General features: G+C 37.1%; 1 protein-coding gene across 1 annotated transcript in view; it reads left to right on the forward strand.

The window, feature by feature from the left end:
* necab3 (N-terminal EF-hand calcium binding protein 3) overlaps positions 1-15,132 on the forward strand; it is a 25,706-nt gene extending 10,574 nt beyond the window's left edge. Inside the window, exons 6-11 of the mRNA XM_005740002.1 lie at positions 2,881-2,960; positions 6,680-6,733; positions 8,847-8,959; positions 9,333-9,410; positions 9,958-10,049; positions 14,060-15,132. Coding sequence (XP_005740059.1) covers positions 2,881-2,960; positions 6,680-6,733; positions 8,847-8,959; positions 9,333-9,410; positions 9,958-10,049; positions 14,060-14,088 — 446 coding nt within the window. The 3' untranslated portion in view covers positions 14,089-15,132. The remainder of the gene's footprint in view (positions 1-2,880; positions 2,961-6,679; positions 6,734-8,846; positions 8,960-9,332; positions 9,411-9,957; positions 10,050-14,059) is intronic.
* Positions 15,133-15,155: the final 23 nt, after the last annotated feature.

Raw genomic sequence — 15,155 nt, forward strand, 5'->3', positions numbered from 1 at the left:
CCCCTCACATATACTAATGTGCCACAAACAGGACTTTAATATCACCAATCATTCCCATGTTATTACTGTGTATCCATATAAATGGCCCACCCTGTAGACTTAAATTGCTAAAAGTGAAATATGGTCTTTTTAAATTGTTTGTTGTCTGTAGCAAAAGAAGGGAACACCAGACGTCAACTTATCGGCTTCCTTTTTTTCTCAGTCATTTGCCACCAGCGCTTAGGTGCAGTATTTGTAACTTAATAATAATGATAACAATTTCTTATAGAACAAAATCAACAAAGTATTAGGTGATCTTTCAGTGTCAGCTGAAAGATCCGAACAATAATCTCTTGGACATTTATGTTTCTATAAATAACCAAGAGATGTGGGAATGTAACACAGTGTAACCATATTGAAAAAAGGAGACAAAGAGGCAAAATTGGCAACAAAATAAATTATTTTATTAATAATTAAACTAAAAGAGACAGACAAGCTTCTTGCACCAACAAAGGAAAGAAAAAATTACAAAACCCAGATGTTGGTAACTAATTAAAGAAGTAAAAAAAAAGGTTAAATGACCAATAACTCTCCTCTTCACAGAACAGAAGCAAGCAGCAGTAATACACAGCTCACAAGCTGCAAAACAAAAAGGCAGACTGTCACTAGAGCTCTCCTCTCTAGTGCCAGCCTTAAGCACTCTGGCCTAATTGCCAAGTAGAATCAGCTACACTCAAGGATGGCACCTAAGGCTGGACAGCAAGGCCCACCCACTGGGGCAATATTACAGCAGGTCCTGCTGGGGCTATAACAATATTGCTCTCATTTATTCTGGTTATGTCTATCAACACAAGGCCAATTTGGTTTTACTTAAAACTGAAACTTGTCATGTATTTGTGGAATTGCTTAAAAAATCAAAAGAACAAAAACCTATAAACTATGTAGTTCCTCAAACAACATGAAATAGTTTCTTTTCTGTCTCTTGGGATCTAGAGAAAGCTTACAATAGGGTGCCACAGAGAGGAACTGTGGTAGGCTACTGCATAAGGAAGTCAGGAGTGACAGAGACGTTTGTGAGGGTGGTGCCAGGAATGTATGAGAACAGCAGGACGGTGGTAAGATGTGCGGTAAGAGTGACAGTTTAGTTCAAGAAGAGTGTGAGATTAGATCAGGGATCAGCTCTGAACCCTTCTTGTTTGCAGTGGTGATGGACAGGATGACAGATTACTATTGGCAGGAGTTTCCATGTGCTATAATGTTTGTAGATGACATTGTGATCTTTATTGAGATTAGGGAGAAGGTAGAAAAGGACCTGGAGAGATGGAGGTATGAACTGGAAAGTCAGATGAGAGTGTGAATGAGAAGGAGACAATAGGTGGAAATGTGACAATACAAGGAGTAGACGTATTGAAGGTGGATGAGTTTAAATACCTGTGGTCAGAATACACGAGAGGGCAGGCTGGATGGATGGAGATGTGACAGCACGATAGCAGCAAGAGTGAAAGGCAAAGTTAGGTAGTTAGACCTGCCATGATGTATGGTTTGGAAAAGGCGACACTAACAAAAACACAGGTGTCAGAACCAGAGATGGCAGAGCTGAAGATGCTAAGATTTTCAAAATGAATATATCAGAGGGTCAGATCAGGTTGAGTGGTTTGGAAACATGGCAAAGATAGTTTGAACATGTACACAGAGGAACAGTAGACACTTTGGATATGGAGATGCCCGGCAGAAGGAAAAGAGGAAAACTAGAGAGAAGACTCGTGGATATAGTCAAGGAGGAGATGCAGAGGGTTGGTGTTACAGAAGTGGATGCTAGGGAGATGAAGACAAATGATCCGCTGTGACGACCACTAATGGGAGCAGCCCCAAAAAGAAGATAATTTGCTACAGATTATTTTCTAATAAGCTTGCACAGTAGTTGGAATTTCAGTATTATGACTGATTCAATATAAAGATTTTTCATCACAATACCAAAACACACAGTGATGTGTTTTAATACTTTTTCGGGGCGGAGGATGGAATATATTGGCAAACGCTGCAAACGGGGTTTAACTGTAACACATTTGTCATCAGGCTGAATTTATGCATATTCACAGGATTTGGAAAAAACAACATCTTAGAAAATATTGTTGTTTTTTTCTTTATTATCTGCTACATGCTGTAAATACATCAAGGTTATCTTGAAATCTGCTAACTCTGCCAGAGTACAGTAATTTAGCAACAGTATAAATGTTATAGTTTTTACAAAAGTTTAACAATAAAGAGGTGCACTTTGTATCGTTTGTACCTGAGGTACATTGTGCTCTGTGTTGTAGAAAAGTATTATCCTCATTACTGCTGTTTGTGTTATGCATAATAAGTGCAGACAGTGAGTATTCCCTCAAGTTTTCACCGACCAAGATACTATTAACAAATTCTAGAGGTAAACGCTTTAGGTTTGCCCTCATTTGTTTCTTATTCACTATTATTGATAGACTAAACTTGTGATTCTGAAAGGACAGAATGAGATTTAAAATCAGTTTTCAGTTTTCAATACTCTGTTTCCAGATACAGTATTTTCAATGTCAGGGGTGTATTATGCCTTCTTTCAAATGTTCTTGCATCGTGAATCCTTCATCCTTTTGAATTTCAATTCAATTTTATATAATTCAATTTTATTTATGAGGTGACAAATTTACAACAACCTTGCCTCAAGGTGCTTTATTTTTGCTTTGACAAGATGTCTTTGTCATATAGGAATGAAAGGCTTGAACACAGAAAGAATGTTGAATTCTCTATTCTAACCCAATTTTATAGTACAAACAGACCATCCAAATCTGTTTTGATAAATATGTTACTGTATGTAGCTATGCACTTACTCAAAAACCAATCTGATGATTTAGCACTGTGTTTTTCCAGGTGTCAACATGGAAGATGGAGAGAACTGGTGTTCTCAGATCAATAGGCTGCAGCAACTTTTGGATAAACTGGAGTGTCAGGTAGGAGAACCTTCCTTATGTAGGCTATATTTTAGAGTGGACAGCAAAACACTTTTCAAACTTTGAAGTATGTTATTTGCTCCCACAGTGACTAGCTCTAGTTCTTTGCTAAAATCTCAGTAACACAAACTTGAGTTTCTACAATTCTGTGCAATGGATCTTTTGAGCATTTTAATGATTTTCTGCCCTCATGGTTTTCTGCCCTTAAACTATAAGTCTGTATAGCCACAGTCATGTCATTTACTTGTTTAATAACTGTTATTTTAAATCCTCAAATTTGCATTTTCCATTTTAATGAGCTGGATGTGATCACATGGTCAATAAGACTGTAAGGTAACTTGGTTTGCAAGAAAACATTTTAGGAATTCTGTTCATAAAAATGTCTGCACAGCTAACAATAGTTTTATCAGGTTTGATTAAAGCACCACCAGCAACACAGTATAGAGGTCCATTTCAGGAAGTCAGAGAGACCCTGACAACCGCCAGTCACACAAGAAGAACATGTATTCCTTGACCAGTTAGCAAAAGCCTCTTAGTAATTGCTTCATTGCTGCAGTTACTTGTAATTACCATGAAAGATGCCAATTTGGCTGCAAGTACTCACCAACTTCTCTCCGAGTGGGAGTTGAACTGTTAAAGTGCGACTCAAACCAGAAATGAAGACAGTTTGCCTTTAAAGAACAGTTGCACCTTTTGAAATGTGGTTGGCTACAACTCTGTGATCTAAGGAGATCCCAGATATAGAACTGGAAAAAGCTTCTCACATGAGAGGCGAAACGTCTTTGTGAAACTTCCAAATCCAATCGCTTTCCTTTCCAAGCTCTTTAGATTACCATGACCTGGATGACTGAGGACCTACACATACCTACAGCTGTGTGCCACAGCTTTTATTTTGAAGGTGAACCTTCTCTGTTTCCGGTCTGCATCACAATTTGCTAGTTTTGCTAATTAGTTAACATGTAAACTACAGATGACTGTGGCAAACTGTAGTCACAAGGAAGTTTTTGGTGCAGCACCTTATATATGACCTAGCAACAGCCACCAACCTCCAGAAACCATTCACCAACTGGTCAATTTTCCCTTGAGGCCAGTGGTTGTATCGAGTCTATTATAAATTTCTCTCAAGCAGTCATAGGTAACATGGTGGACAATATGCAAATAATGGCACACAAGAAAGTGCATATATCATACATAAAAATATAGCAGTGCTATTGTTTCCCTAGGTTTAATAAAGACCAAGGAACGAGACTGTAAGGTACACAGTGATCTGTACTGGACAACAAAATTGAAGAGAAAAACAAAGAACTGTGATACACAGAGTCTAAACAGTGAAGTGTAGGAGACAGGCAGCATGCATGTAGATAATACCACCATAATAAGTCTTTTACTGTCCAAATCATCTCTATAGTTATTTATATTCATTACAAAGTCTTTTAACTTGGACAGCAGCTTATAATTGTTTTAAAAATTACTGTACAAAACAATAACACTTTGTTAGTTATGACAATATATTGATTCTCTGAAGGTTAAACAAATAAGACTAAAACGCCTTCATACTGTGCTATGCTGGTCTTGGTGTTCACCGACAGAAGAAATGAATGCATAACCTTCCTGTGAATACAAATATGGAGCAATCATCAGCACTGAATCCATTAACTTTGTTGAATTAACCAAGAAATAAAATAATATATCGGACAAAAAAGCCCTTCCCACTCCTTTTTTTCTGAACATGTTTTATACTAAACAACCGGTGATGAATTATGCAGAGAATGTACAAAATAGAAATCCCTAATGCATTCCTTTTTCAAACATAATTTTGCTTCGAGCCACAGAATATTAGCCCTTATAATGAGAAATAAAACGGCTCTTTAGATTTGTGGTTGTCTCTGTAGCATCATCTATAAAATACTCACAGGACTTTAAAGCCAACATGAAAAACATTATCCAGCCAATGACGTGGAGATCCAGCTTTTTAAAATAAAACCACTCAAATAGATCCTCTAGAAAAGAGTAGAATTCTTGAAGCAGAATTCATTGAACAGAATCATATGAACAGCAAAACAGTACATCACAGTATACAGAACAGAACACATAGCAAAGCAAGTAAAGAAAACCACGGAGTGCAAAGACACAGACAGAATAAGGTGGAGGGAGGCATATCTGACCCTTCCTTTATAGGTGACCATAACCCCTCCTCCTGTTGCTGGGTAACTTTTCACTTATTTGGTTTTAAGTTTAAACTATTTGTATTTTCCCAATTTTACAAATATCAATTTAATATGTTTGTCAGTGTTTTTCAACAATCCATATATGTCGATCTTACATATATTTGTTCTCTTTTTGATCGTCAGGACTTGTCTTACATAACTTTCTGGGTTTTCTTCCCAGACCTTTACCATCTATCATTTCAATTAGTCCTTTTGACAGTTTTATGGCCAAAGTGAATTCCAAAAACAACACGTTGAGTGCCAGGTTCAAGGCAGCTGTACACGGTATAGGTATATAGGTATATACAAGTATAAATGATTTCAGATTATACATATCATCAAAGAAATCCACAACAACTAGACCATTTAATATTGTTTTTTTTATCAGTATGCAACCAGGTGCAAAAAAACAGTCCAAACATGGAGTATATTTTCAATCAGAAATGTTTCATCTCTGAATTGTTGATTATGATGTTTATTGTACATTTTTATATATTCATTGTGTGTGTGATCAAAAAGAAAATGGTTAGACTCGCAAGATAAAATACTGCTTTTCTAAATGGAATTCTACAGTCTTTGTCTGTCAAACACAAAGTCACATCGCTCTCATCATGTGACCCATTCTCACTACATCATCCCAAACCCTTTTTCACGCTCTACTGCCTCATCTTATGCTCCATCTCCTTTCTTCTGTCTGTTCTTTTGTTTATTAACTCCTGCTTTTCACAGTTTCTAATGTTCATCCTTTCACTTGGACCATTTTTCTCTCCTCAGTTTTGTCAACTCAGAGAGCAATATCAAAGCAATTCATAACCTGCAGGATGTACTGAGTGCAATATCCATCCCCACACCTCAGTGCTGCCAGCATCACACACTTCTTCTGTCCATCTCCCTCATATTCACTGCTCTCTCAAATGCAGCAGAATGAGTTTGTGCTTCAAAGGTTATGTTTTATGTGTTCGCAAATGTGCACACACAAGAACCGTAACCTTTATCACAGAGAGCTTGTTGGTCTTTTTCATTTATTATATTTTATTATCAATAACATAATACTCTCATAGACTACATTCATCACTAGGATATGGTTCCAAAAATTGAAAGTGATAGATTTTCTATTCTCTACTTGTTACCTTTATTACCCTGTTTTGGACAAGTAGCTGTTGTGAAAGATTGTGACAAATTACATAAAACCAAAGAAAAACCAGATCGTGCACTGTGGAAAAAAAATAAATGTATCCTATTTATCAGTTCTTAGACACCTGTGCAAATAAATGTGTAAATTAGGTTATTCGGTGTGTTTTTGTTCATTTTATAACTTCTGCATTGTTATATAATTAAAAACTATAACAGTATAATTAAAAATGCCAAAGTAACCTTTAGGAATTTATTGTAAATGCAATATGGGAGTTTAGCTTTGTTTCAAGTATCACTCTGATTTTTTTTTAAGTTAAACTGATCGTTGATTCTGAGAGACATTAACTTCTTCTCGTATCTGTTACCTTCTTCTTTCAGAGTCCCAAGTTGGAGCCACTTAAGGAGGACACACTGGCCAGTACATACAAGTCTGTAAGTCAGCACTGAAGCAGAATTTTTGTATTTTTCTTGTGACCTTCTTATAGGCTGGCACAGGACTTCAAGGTGAAGTTTCACGTTTTTGTCACTAAAAAAAACACACAAACAATAAAAAAAACAGTTTGCATACTGTTTATGGCCACAAATTCTGAAATATGATATTTTTGTGGCTGAAGCCACTGCAGCTTTACAGGACGACTCTGTCTATACTAACAGTATCTTGATTGACCTTTGCTCATTAAAACAGCTCTAGTTGAATAGCAAATATTTTTTCTCATATGTGCATTACTCAACATAAACACAATACATGGATATACAGAATTGGATCATGTTCTTGTTTTTTTTTTCCTCTATCTCATCTCATCAAGTTTATAACACTACAATAATTGCTACCAGTCATTCAAATTAATCGTGTATTTTGTTTTGTGTATTTGATAAAATGTTATACAGGAAAAAATTTTAAAAGGCAAGTTGTGATGCTTTGTTTTCTCAACACTTTCTCATTGAATCAAGAATAAGAGAGAGTCATTTCTAAATTGTCTGATTTGAAAAGGTAACATCTGAACAACATCTGTTGTAAGATGTACAATTGGCAGATTGTCTCCTTTTTGACTTCTTTTAGTGTTGGAGTTTAGATCTTCTGCTTGTAACAAGTTCAAAGAGTCTTAGTCATTAGTCCTAAATCACAAAAGTTTGTCACCCATGTTTTGTAAAACAGATTTTTTTTAGTGTGTTAACTCTTAGAGCTGAATATTTGATTTGATTTGATTGAATCTTTATTTTGAACATGTTGAAAAAGTACAACAAAATAGAATTAAAAGAGACAAATGAACAAAGCAAAACAAAAGGAAAACGAGCAACCACAACTCCAAATAAAGTTCATGTTCAAAAAGGAGCAGGAAGAAGCATAATATAATTTTTCACCTGACAATGTAGAGCATTTTTTGCTCTCTGGAACGATGAAAAAATGCAGTAATCGCATTTGGTAGAAAATAATACAGTGAAATTACTTTACAAGGATTCTGTATGCGTCATCCGCTTTTAAATATTACGAGCACTGTAACTTATATAATAAGCAATACCATCCACCTCCATCTGACTCGGGTAGTGACAAAAAAAAACTCCATTGACTGGATACACATTACATTTCAAATCAAGATATGTCTCAGTGTACATTCATACATTTTATTGAGCTGTAGGATGGACTCACCGTAACTTCAAATTGCTGGGAGAGAAAAGTGGAGAGGATGTTGATTCAGTGCACTGGCAGACCAAATGCTAAACATGGCCTGAGTTCAAGCCCAGAATGATTTGCTGCCATTTGCAGGATTGTTCCCAGGTACATCAATCTCTAAGGAACAAAAATGATCTTTTGTCTTTTTTCTCCTTTCTTATTGAAAGTCGATAGACTGCCATGGAAAGCATTTAAGAAACTTGAGATATGTTTTCAGAAGAAAAAGCCTTCAGCTATTGTCGTCAGTATATAAAGAAAGTGGCAAAGTACTGAGAAAATCAAAACTGAGGAGTCATGGCAACATAGGTATTGTAGCCCAGCTCTAGTATCAGTATTCTGTAATCACTTTCTGGTATTTTAAATTGTGAAATGTCTATGAATTTCATTAAAACCAGGATTTCGGTAACATTCACAATCACAACCAAATCTACTGAAGTGAGAGTAATGCTAAGTGAAATAACACTTATCTATTTGAATTTATTTGTCATCTGATGTGATGGATGGTGATATCAGTACATATTTGCTCTGAAAGTATCCATCTTGATGCCATCTATCCTCATGCCTGCATTGACTTTTAATTTTTGTAACCAAATGTATCACATACTGCATAACCTAAACCCCATATCCAAATGCTAACCTACCCTTAACCTAATATAAATGTCTCCTCTAACGATCTATTGTGAACCCCAACGCTAAGTCCTAAGCAAAGAGCTGACCACTTTAAACAAATGTCATCATCCTAAACGTGCAAATCTCAAAAAGATCCTCACAAAGACAGACATACAAGGGCACAAACACACAGAGTGAGATCTTTGGTCATTTAATCTCTTTTTTTTTTATCCCTTTCTCTGTCTGATGTCTTATTGCCAACAGAATATCCTGCTGGTTCAGAGGCAGATGTCAGTGACTGATGTCAATCTGGACAATTTCCAGAAAGTTCTAAAGAGCTACATTGACGCCACCTCAGCTCACTCTGACAACCTGCAGTGAGTGTCTTGCTAGTTTCCAGGAAAAGCAATGCATGTTTGAATCAAAGCATGGGACTCTGCTGCTGTGAAAACTCCTGGAGTACTGAGCAATTGCCAGTATACGTGGTCCATAACTGTGAGCAGCATAATACAAATGACATCTAAAGTAATAACGATTTACTGGTTCAAAAAGTGACTATATCGCTCACATAACTAAAACAACACTTTGGAACTTGGTTTTGATGTTGTGCTTTTGTCTTGCCTAATTTTAATGACATCCCTCAAAAGATTCAAAGTTTTCATGTACTTTCTCCCTGCTGAGTGCAAACTCTGTTTCACTTTGTATCCTCTTCTTGCCCCACTCTACTTTTCTTCTCGATCTTGCTGTCAGTGTGTCCGTTCAGAAGCTCCCAGGAAAGTCGTGTTACATAATGCATGAGTTCTGGCAAGACCGCCTCTCCTGGATGAGGTCAGTATGGTGTGTTTGTGTGTGCATGCGTGTGCGTTTGTGTGTTAGATATTGGCAGACGGTTTGGCACTCTTAACTTTTTGATGGAAATGTTCCCCACCACTGAAGATGAGCAGATGGCCCAGCTCTCAGTTCGCATACTCAAACACAGACGCACAGACGCACTAAAACATACACACACACAAGAAAGCAGCTTAAATGCTTTAAAGGGTATCTGTGCTGCACACATATCAATGAATATATTAATTTATCAGTTGGAACATTGCAAGAAAAAAATCCAAAAGACTTTTGGTAATAAGGGATTTTTTTCTGAGCACATATAACTTTGTACGTGCTCATATTTATTCAGTTTTTGAAACCTTTAAAACATGATGTCGCAGAGAAAATCAATAAACTGTTGTTTTATTTGCTGCTAATATGTACATGAAAGATTTATTTTTTAAATTATATTTTAAATAATATCAAGTCTGCCACGATGTATTTCAACAAAATCAACAGCTGATTGACACACAGGTCTGTTTTGTTCTGTTGTTGTCTGTGTCCACAGCTATCTTCAGTCTAACAGCAGTAAAGACTTCCAACGCTGCATTATTGATATGTTGGAGGATGCTGAAGTAGTATCCACTATGTTGCTCCCAGGTTTGTATATGTGTGACTGGGAGAGCAGGATTTGTAGTGTATGTGAAACTAAAATGATACTATTCTAGAAAATCTGCAATCTCTGCTTAATGTGCAATCAGTGCATGAAAAATGTGGTCAAACCTCCAAAATTGTGAAAATATTTGTATGAAAGCCACATATATTTATGCTGTCAGTTTAAATCTGATTTATATGTGTGCTTGTACCTAGAAAAATACCCTGAAGATATTTATAGTCTACATACATCAAGATATGTTTGAGCTGCTTGATGATGATGTCCATTTATGACTCATAAGTCCATTTTTGGCATCGAAGCAGATGCATTTTAGACTTTTTCCAACTGAGAGAGTGCTAGCTGCTCTTGCTTTTCTTTATATCCATTTGCTCACTGGTTCTATGATCTGTCATTCTTCTGATGATTTCATGGCAGTTGTTTGGCCAGGTTACTCAAACAGTTTCCCTATTTCCCCTTTTTTTTAGTGATTTCTTTAGAAAAATAACCTGCCTGGATATGAGAAATGTAAATCATATATTGTGCTCCTAGTATCGCTGAATTTATTTGCATATAGCGACCAATTACAAGTAATTGTGGCGACTAACTGGTTGCTTGGACATTGATTGTGCAACACCATTGATCACTAGGACACAATTTTCAGGGAGGCAGGACCTGATGGGAGTCTTTAAACAGCTGCAGGCCAGCTTGGACAGACTGCTATCACTTTCAGAGAGATTGGCTTAGAAATAATTTACAATTGCCTCCAGAGTGCACGCTGCAGGCAATCTGTGTTAGTCTGCACCAACAACACACCTAGGATGAGTCTCTTTGCACTTGGGGACTCATCTCAACTGGTTGTATTCTTGTTATATTCATATATAAAAGCGAGGTTGCTGAGCATCTATGTCAATTTGCAGTACAATTGTTGTCCTGCAGCAGCTATGTCAATGTTTGTGAAGGAGGTTATAGCTAGACTCTGAATCTAAATAGTTAATATTAATTGATGTTTAATGTGGATTTCTGTGTATGTAGAAGGCAACAAATAAGCAGCAGACAGCAACATATATGTGATTTTTTTTTATTAACCATTGCAAAGGCCAGTGTGATTGGAGCTTAATAGTGTTTGGAGTAATGGAGCCTTTTCCCTCAAAACTCAAATAGTTGCTACTGGTGTTGTGTTTATCAGAAGTGAACCTACATTTTATTTATGATTTTCACTGTGCTAGCGCTACTGTTGTGCGCAAACAGACGATACTAACTAATAAAAATATTTTTTCGAGGTGCACATACTAGATAACTATTCACCCCTGTATCTGGTATCCCTGTAACTAGTACTGTGGTCATTTAACATTAGCTGAAAGTAAGTTTAGTTACTGTGTTAATCACTCTAAAGGTGTTTACTAAGTTAATACATTAGGTTTAGATGTGTTAAGGTGCACTAAAGTGTCAAACTATGCATATGTGAGCACATTCATAATTCCAGGCAATAATTCATTTACAGTGCAAAATAATGGATTGAATAATGGAAAATAATGGATTTCTCTAACTAGCCTAAAGGAGATACAAACACTAGATAACATGTTTGCAAGTCACAGAAATCAGGGTAAGGTAAGTGCGAGACATATATGGGTGACCGTGGTTCAGGGGGCTGGGAAGCTCATCTTGTAACTGAAAGATTGCTGGTTCGATCCCCAGCTCTGTGTTGTGTCTTTGGGCAAGACACTTCGGCTACCGGTGAAGTGCCGATGGCACGATATGGCAGCCTCACTTCTGTCAGTCTGCCCCAGGACAGCTGTGGCTACAACTGTAGCTTACCTCCACCAGTGTGTGAGAGTGAATAAATAGTGGAATTGTGAAGCGCTATATAAATGCAATCCATTATTATCATACGCCTGTTTTCTTTCAGACACATGCATAAATATTAAAAAAAAGAAAAGCGATTTTCTGTGTGACGCACATATTTACTTTGTTCGTCATCACATCGCTGACTCCTCAACACATGGAAAAGTCCAGCAGAGGCTGCAGTGGGTCTCATCTCATTTCTCTCGTCTTCACATTTGAATAACTAGCTACAGGAAACAAATAAAAATTCTTCAGAAGCCAATGCTGTTAATATATATTTTTGCCTCTTAGCTCCATTGCAGTGCTGATTTAACTGTGTGGGATGTATGGGTTGTGCTTGTTACTAGGTTACCGTACACAGTTGTTGACATCCACATCTCTGACTGGTATGTCACGTAAGCTTGCTGACTATTATAGGCTTACGGTACTGATCAAATATCTTGAGCCACCCCTCATTTCTTTGAATTTTTCTAGGAAAAAGAAAAGTAGGTTCAGCGGTTTATTGAAATGTGCAAATGTACATGGAAATACCAAACATGAGGGAAAAACAGAGTGATTCTAACAAGCTTAAAAGTCAGTATTTGGTAGAAAGTGTGTGAACTCTCTTAGGTAAGCTTTCTGGCAATGTCTTAAAGTAGTCTTCAGGAACAGTTCGCCAGACTTCTAGAAGGACATTCAAAGCTCTTTTTTGCATGTGGGCTGCCTTGTGTTCTGTTCTCTGTCAAGATGATTTCACGCTGCTTCAATAATGTTGAGGTCCAGGCTCTGGGGAGGTCTGTCAATGAGTCCTAGCGTTCCATTGTGTGTTTTTCAGGTATTATTTAATTGGATTGTCAGTAAGTTTATGATCACTGTCATGTTAAAAAATTTCTGAAGGACATGATGTTCAGTAACTGTTCATCTGCTGTAGATATTTTCTCTTTTTTTTTAGGCCTGCCACTTTTTCTTCTGCACACCATGTTGAGATATGCCAGCTTTGTGGCTAAAGCTCGTTGGGAATCTCCTATTGGTGCAAAAGTATTATTTTATGCCTCTCAAACTGTGTGATGATTTTTAGGTTAGTGTTAAGAAAAAAAAACACTCCTCTGTAAATGGTAAAAGAACTGGACTGAAAATGAGTGAAAAAAGCAGCCAATGTCCAAAGAAAAACTTTCAACGACCTTCAGAGAGCCTGAAGAACTGTAGCTCAAGACCAGTTTTAAAATGACACTGCTCGGAAGCATGGGTTCGAATTTAAGGTTCACAACCGTAAAGAAACTGTTGTGGCCCCTGAGTCAGTTGTCATGGGGAAGGAGGTAGAGTACACATCTACAGGTTGTTAGGGCAACCTGGTGGGTAAGCATCACAGGGGGCTTAAGCTCCCCGTAGCTGGTGAATTTGAACCCAGGGCCTTCCTGCTTTGAGGTGACAGTACAAATACTGTGTTATGCCTTGAGGCTAGAGCAGAGGTTTGGAAACAGGTAAAATCCTTTACACTGAAAATGGTTCAGATGAAGAGAAGTAAGAGGCCATTGGGAAATGTGTCTTCACACGTTAGCAATAAGATTGTATTTAATACGTGTATAACTGCACTTTATTAAACTCTTTTACTTAACTTTTCTTTACTGTTGTTTCATTACTTTTGAGAAAAAGAAATTGTTTCATATGTAACTCTATGCGAAGAGGTGCGTTTGGGTTAAGAAAAGTATTTTTATTCAAGTAGCTGTTAGCTGCTTCTAAGGTGTTGGTTGCTGGGGGATTCTTGTGAGGGCAGATGGCAAAGATAAGAGGAAGAGAGAGGATAGTTTATAAAATGTAAGAAGAGGAGGAAGGGATCGACCTAGGAATCAATAAAGTTAAAAATATATAAAACAAAACAGTCTGCTGACCCTAAAAGCTGTTTTTTTTTTTCTCTGCACTTTTCCTTCTTCTTCTTTTTCTTTGGTCAGTTGTCTGAAAGCCAGACTTTATTGATTTACAACTAGGTATCTATTTACATCTTAAGTAGTTATAGACTTAAAAGCTCACCAGGTGAAACATAAAATCAGTGGACAGTTTGAAACAGCAACACAGCCTTTGCGCACACACAAAAATTGGAGTAGACTGTTTGATTGTTGAACACTGTTGACCTTTCATTGTATATCATTTTGGTGTGAGTTGGCCAAACTTTCTCGATTTATGTGTGTTTCTCCAGCTTCCTGGTGGATTATGACTAACAACTAGCAACTAAATCCAGAATGTCACATCTACTGCCTACACTGTCACACGGACAAAGGCACGCTGGCGCATCAACCCACCCACCCACATGTACTCTTGCACGCATACAAACACACAAACACACACACACATACAGAACATTTCAAAAGACATCCACGTGTTTGAAATCAACAGGAGACCGAGACAATGGCGTCATCCAGCATTCTCCAGCAGCATCTTTTCATGTTCCTGTCTTGGACTGCTCATTATTGTGCCGCTTTATGAAAAGGGATAGTTGCACACACTAGCTACTATTGACCTGAAAGTAACTGATTCTCTGCAACGCAAAACCCGTTCTATGAATTTTCTCCCCCTTGTCTCAATTGTGGTATGGCCTCCCTTTTTTTGCAGTGTTTGTCTGATATTATGCCAATGGATGGAAACCAAAAAGACGCTAATGTAGGCTACTAGAGCACACGCAAATTGGAATGAGATTACAATACCAGTAGGGTTTTGTGTATTTTGATGAGTTGTTTACTGTTGAGTACAAATGATAAGGATGAAAAAGCGGAGAGGATGAGGAGATGAAAGGTTACTGTAGCCTAAACATGCATGTTGATGTGGCCGCATCCTGGCTGTACATGCTGTATTATAGTGTAGCAGTGTATTTTTTTTTTCATTTTGCTATCCTACTATTATGTGCACAGAATGCCAAAAATGCTATTAAAATTACCACACCTACCCTGACATTTCTCTATTGCTAGATACAGTGTACTAGTGGTCTGCTATTAGTTGCAGTGCATCTCTTCAGTCTGAGACACATTATCAGTCTCAAATGTAAAAATATCTTAAAACATGCATATTTAAAATAAATAATACTTTGTGAGAAGATTTCATTGTATCACTAAGTTATAAAAGAAAAAAATGTATTTAATGCATCATGTATTTATTTTGATGATGGTGGAGTTTATGCCATCTGTACATATAGAAATTACATATATTCATATTTATGTTGTGCTTTGGTTTGGCAATGTACACAGCTAAATGACTGAAAAGCAACTTTAATAAAAATGAAAGATAACAACTGCTTTTTT

Source organism: Pundamilia nyererei, unplaced genomic scaffold, assembly GCF_000239375.1.
Source record: "Pundamilia nyererei isolate P.nyererei 1_Seehausen unplaced genomic scaffold, PunNye1.0 scaffold00096, whole genome shotgun sequence".
In the NCBI taxonomy this organism is placed as follows: Eukaryota; Metazoa; Chordata; class Actinopteri; order Cichliformes; family Cichlidae; genus Pundamilia; species Pundamilia nyererei.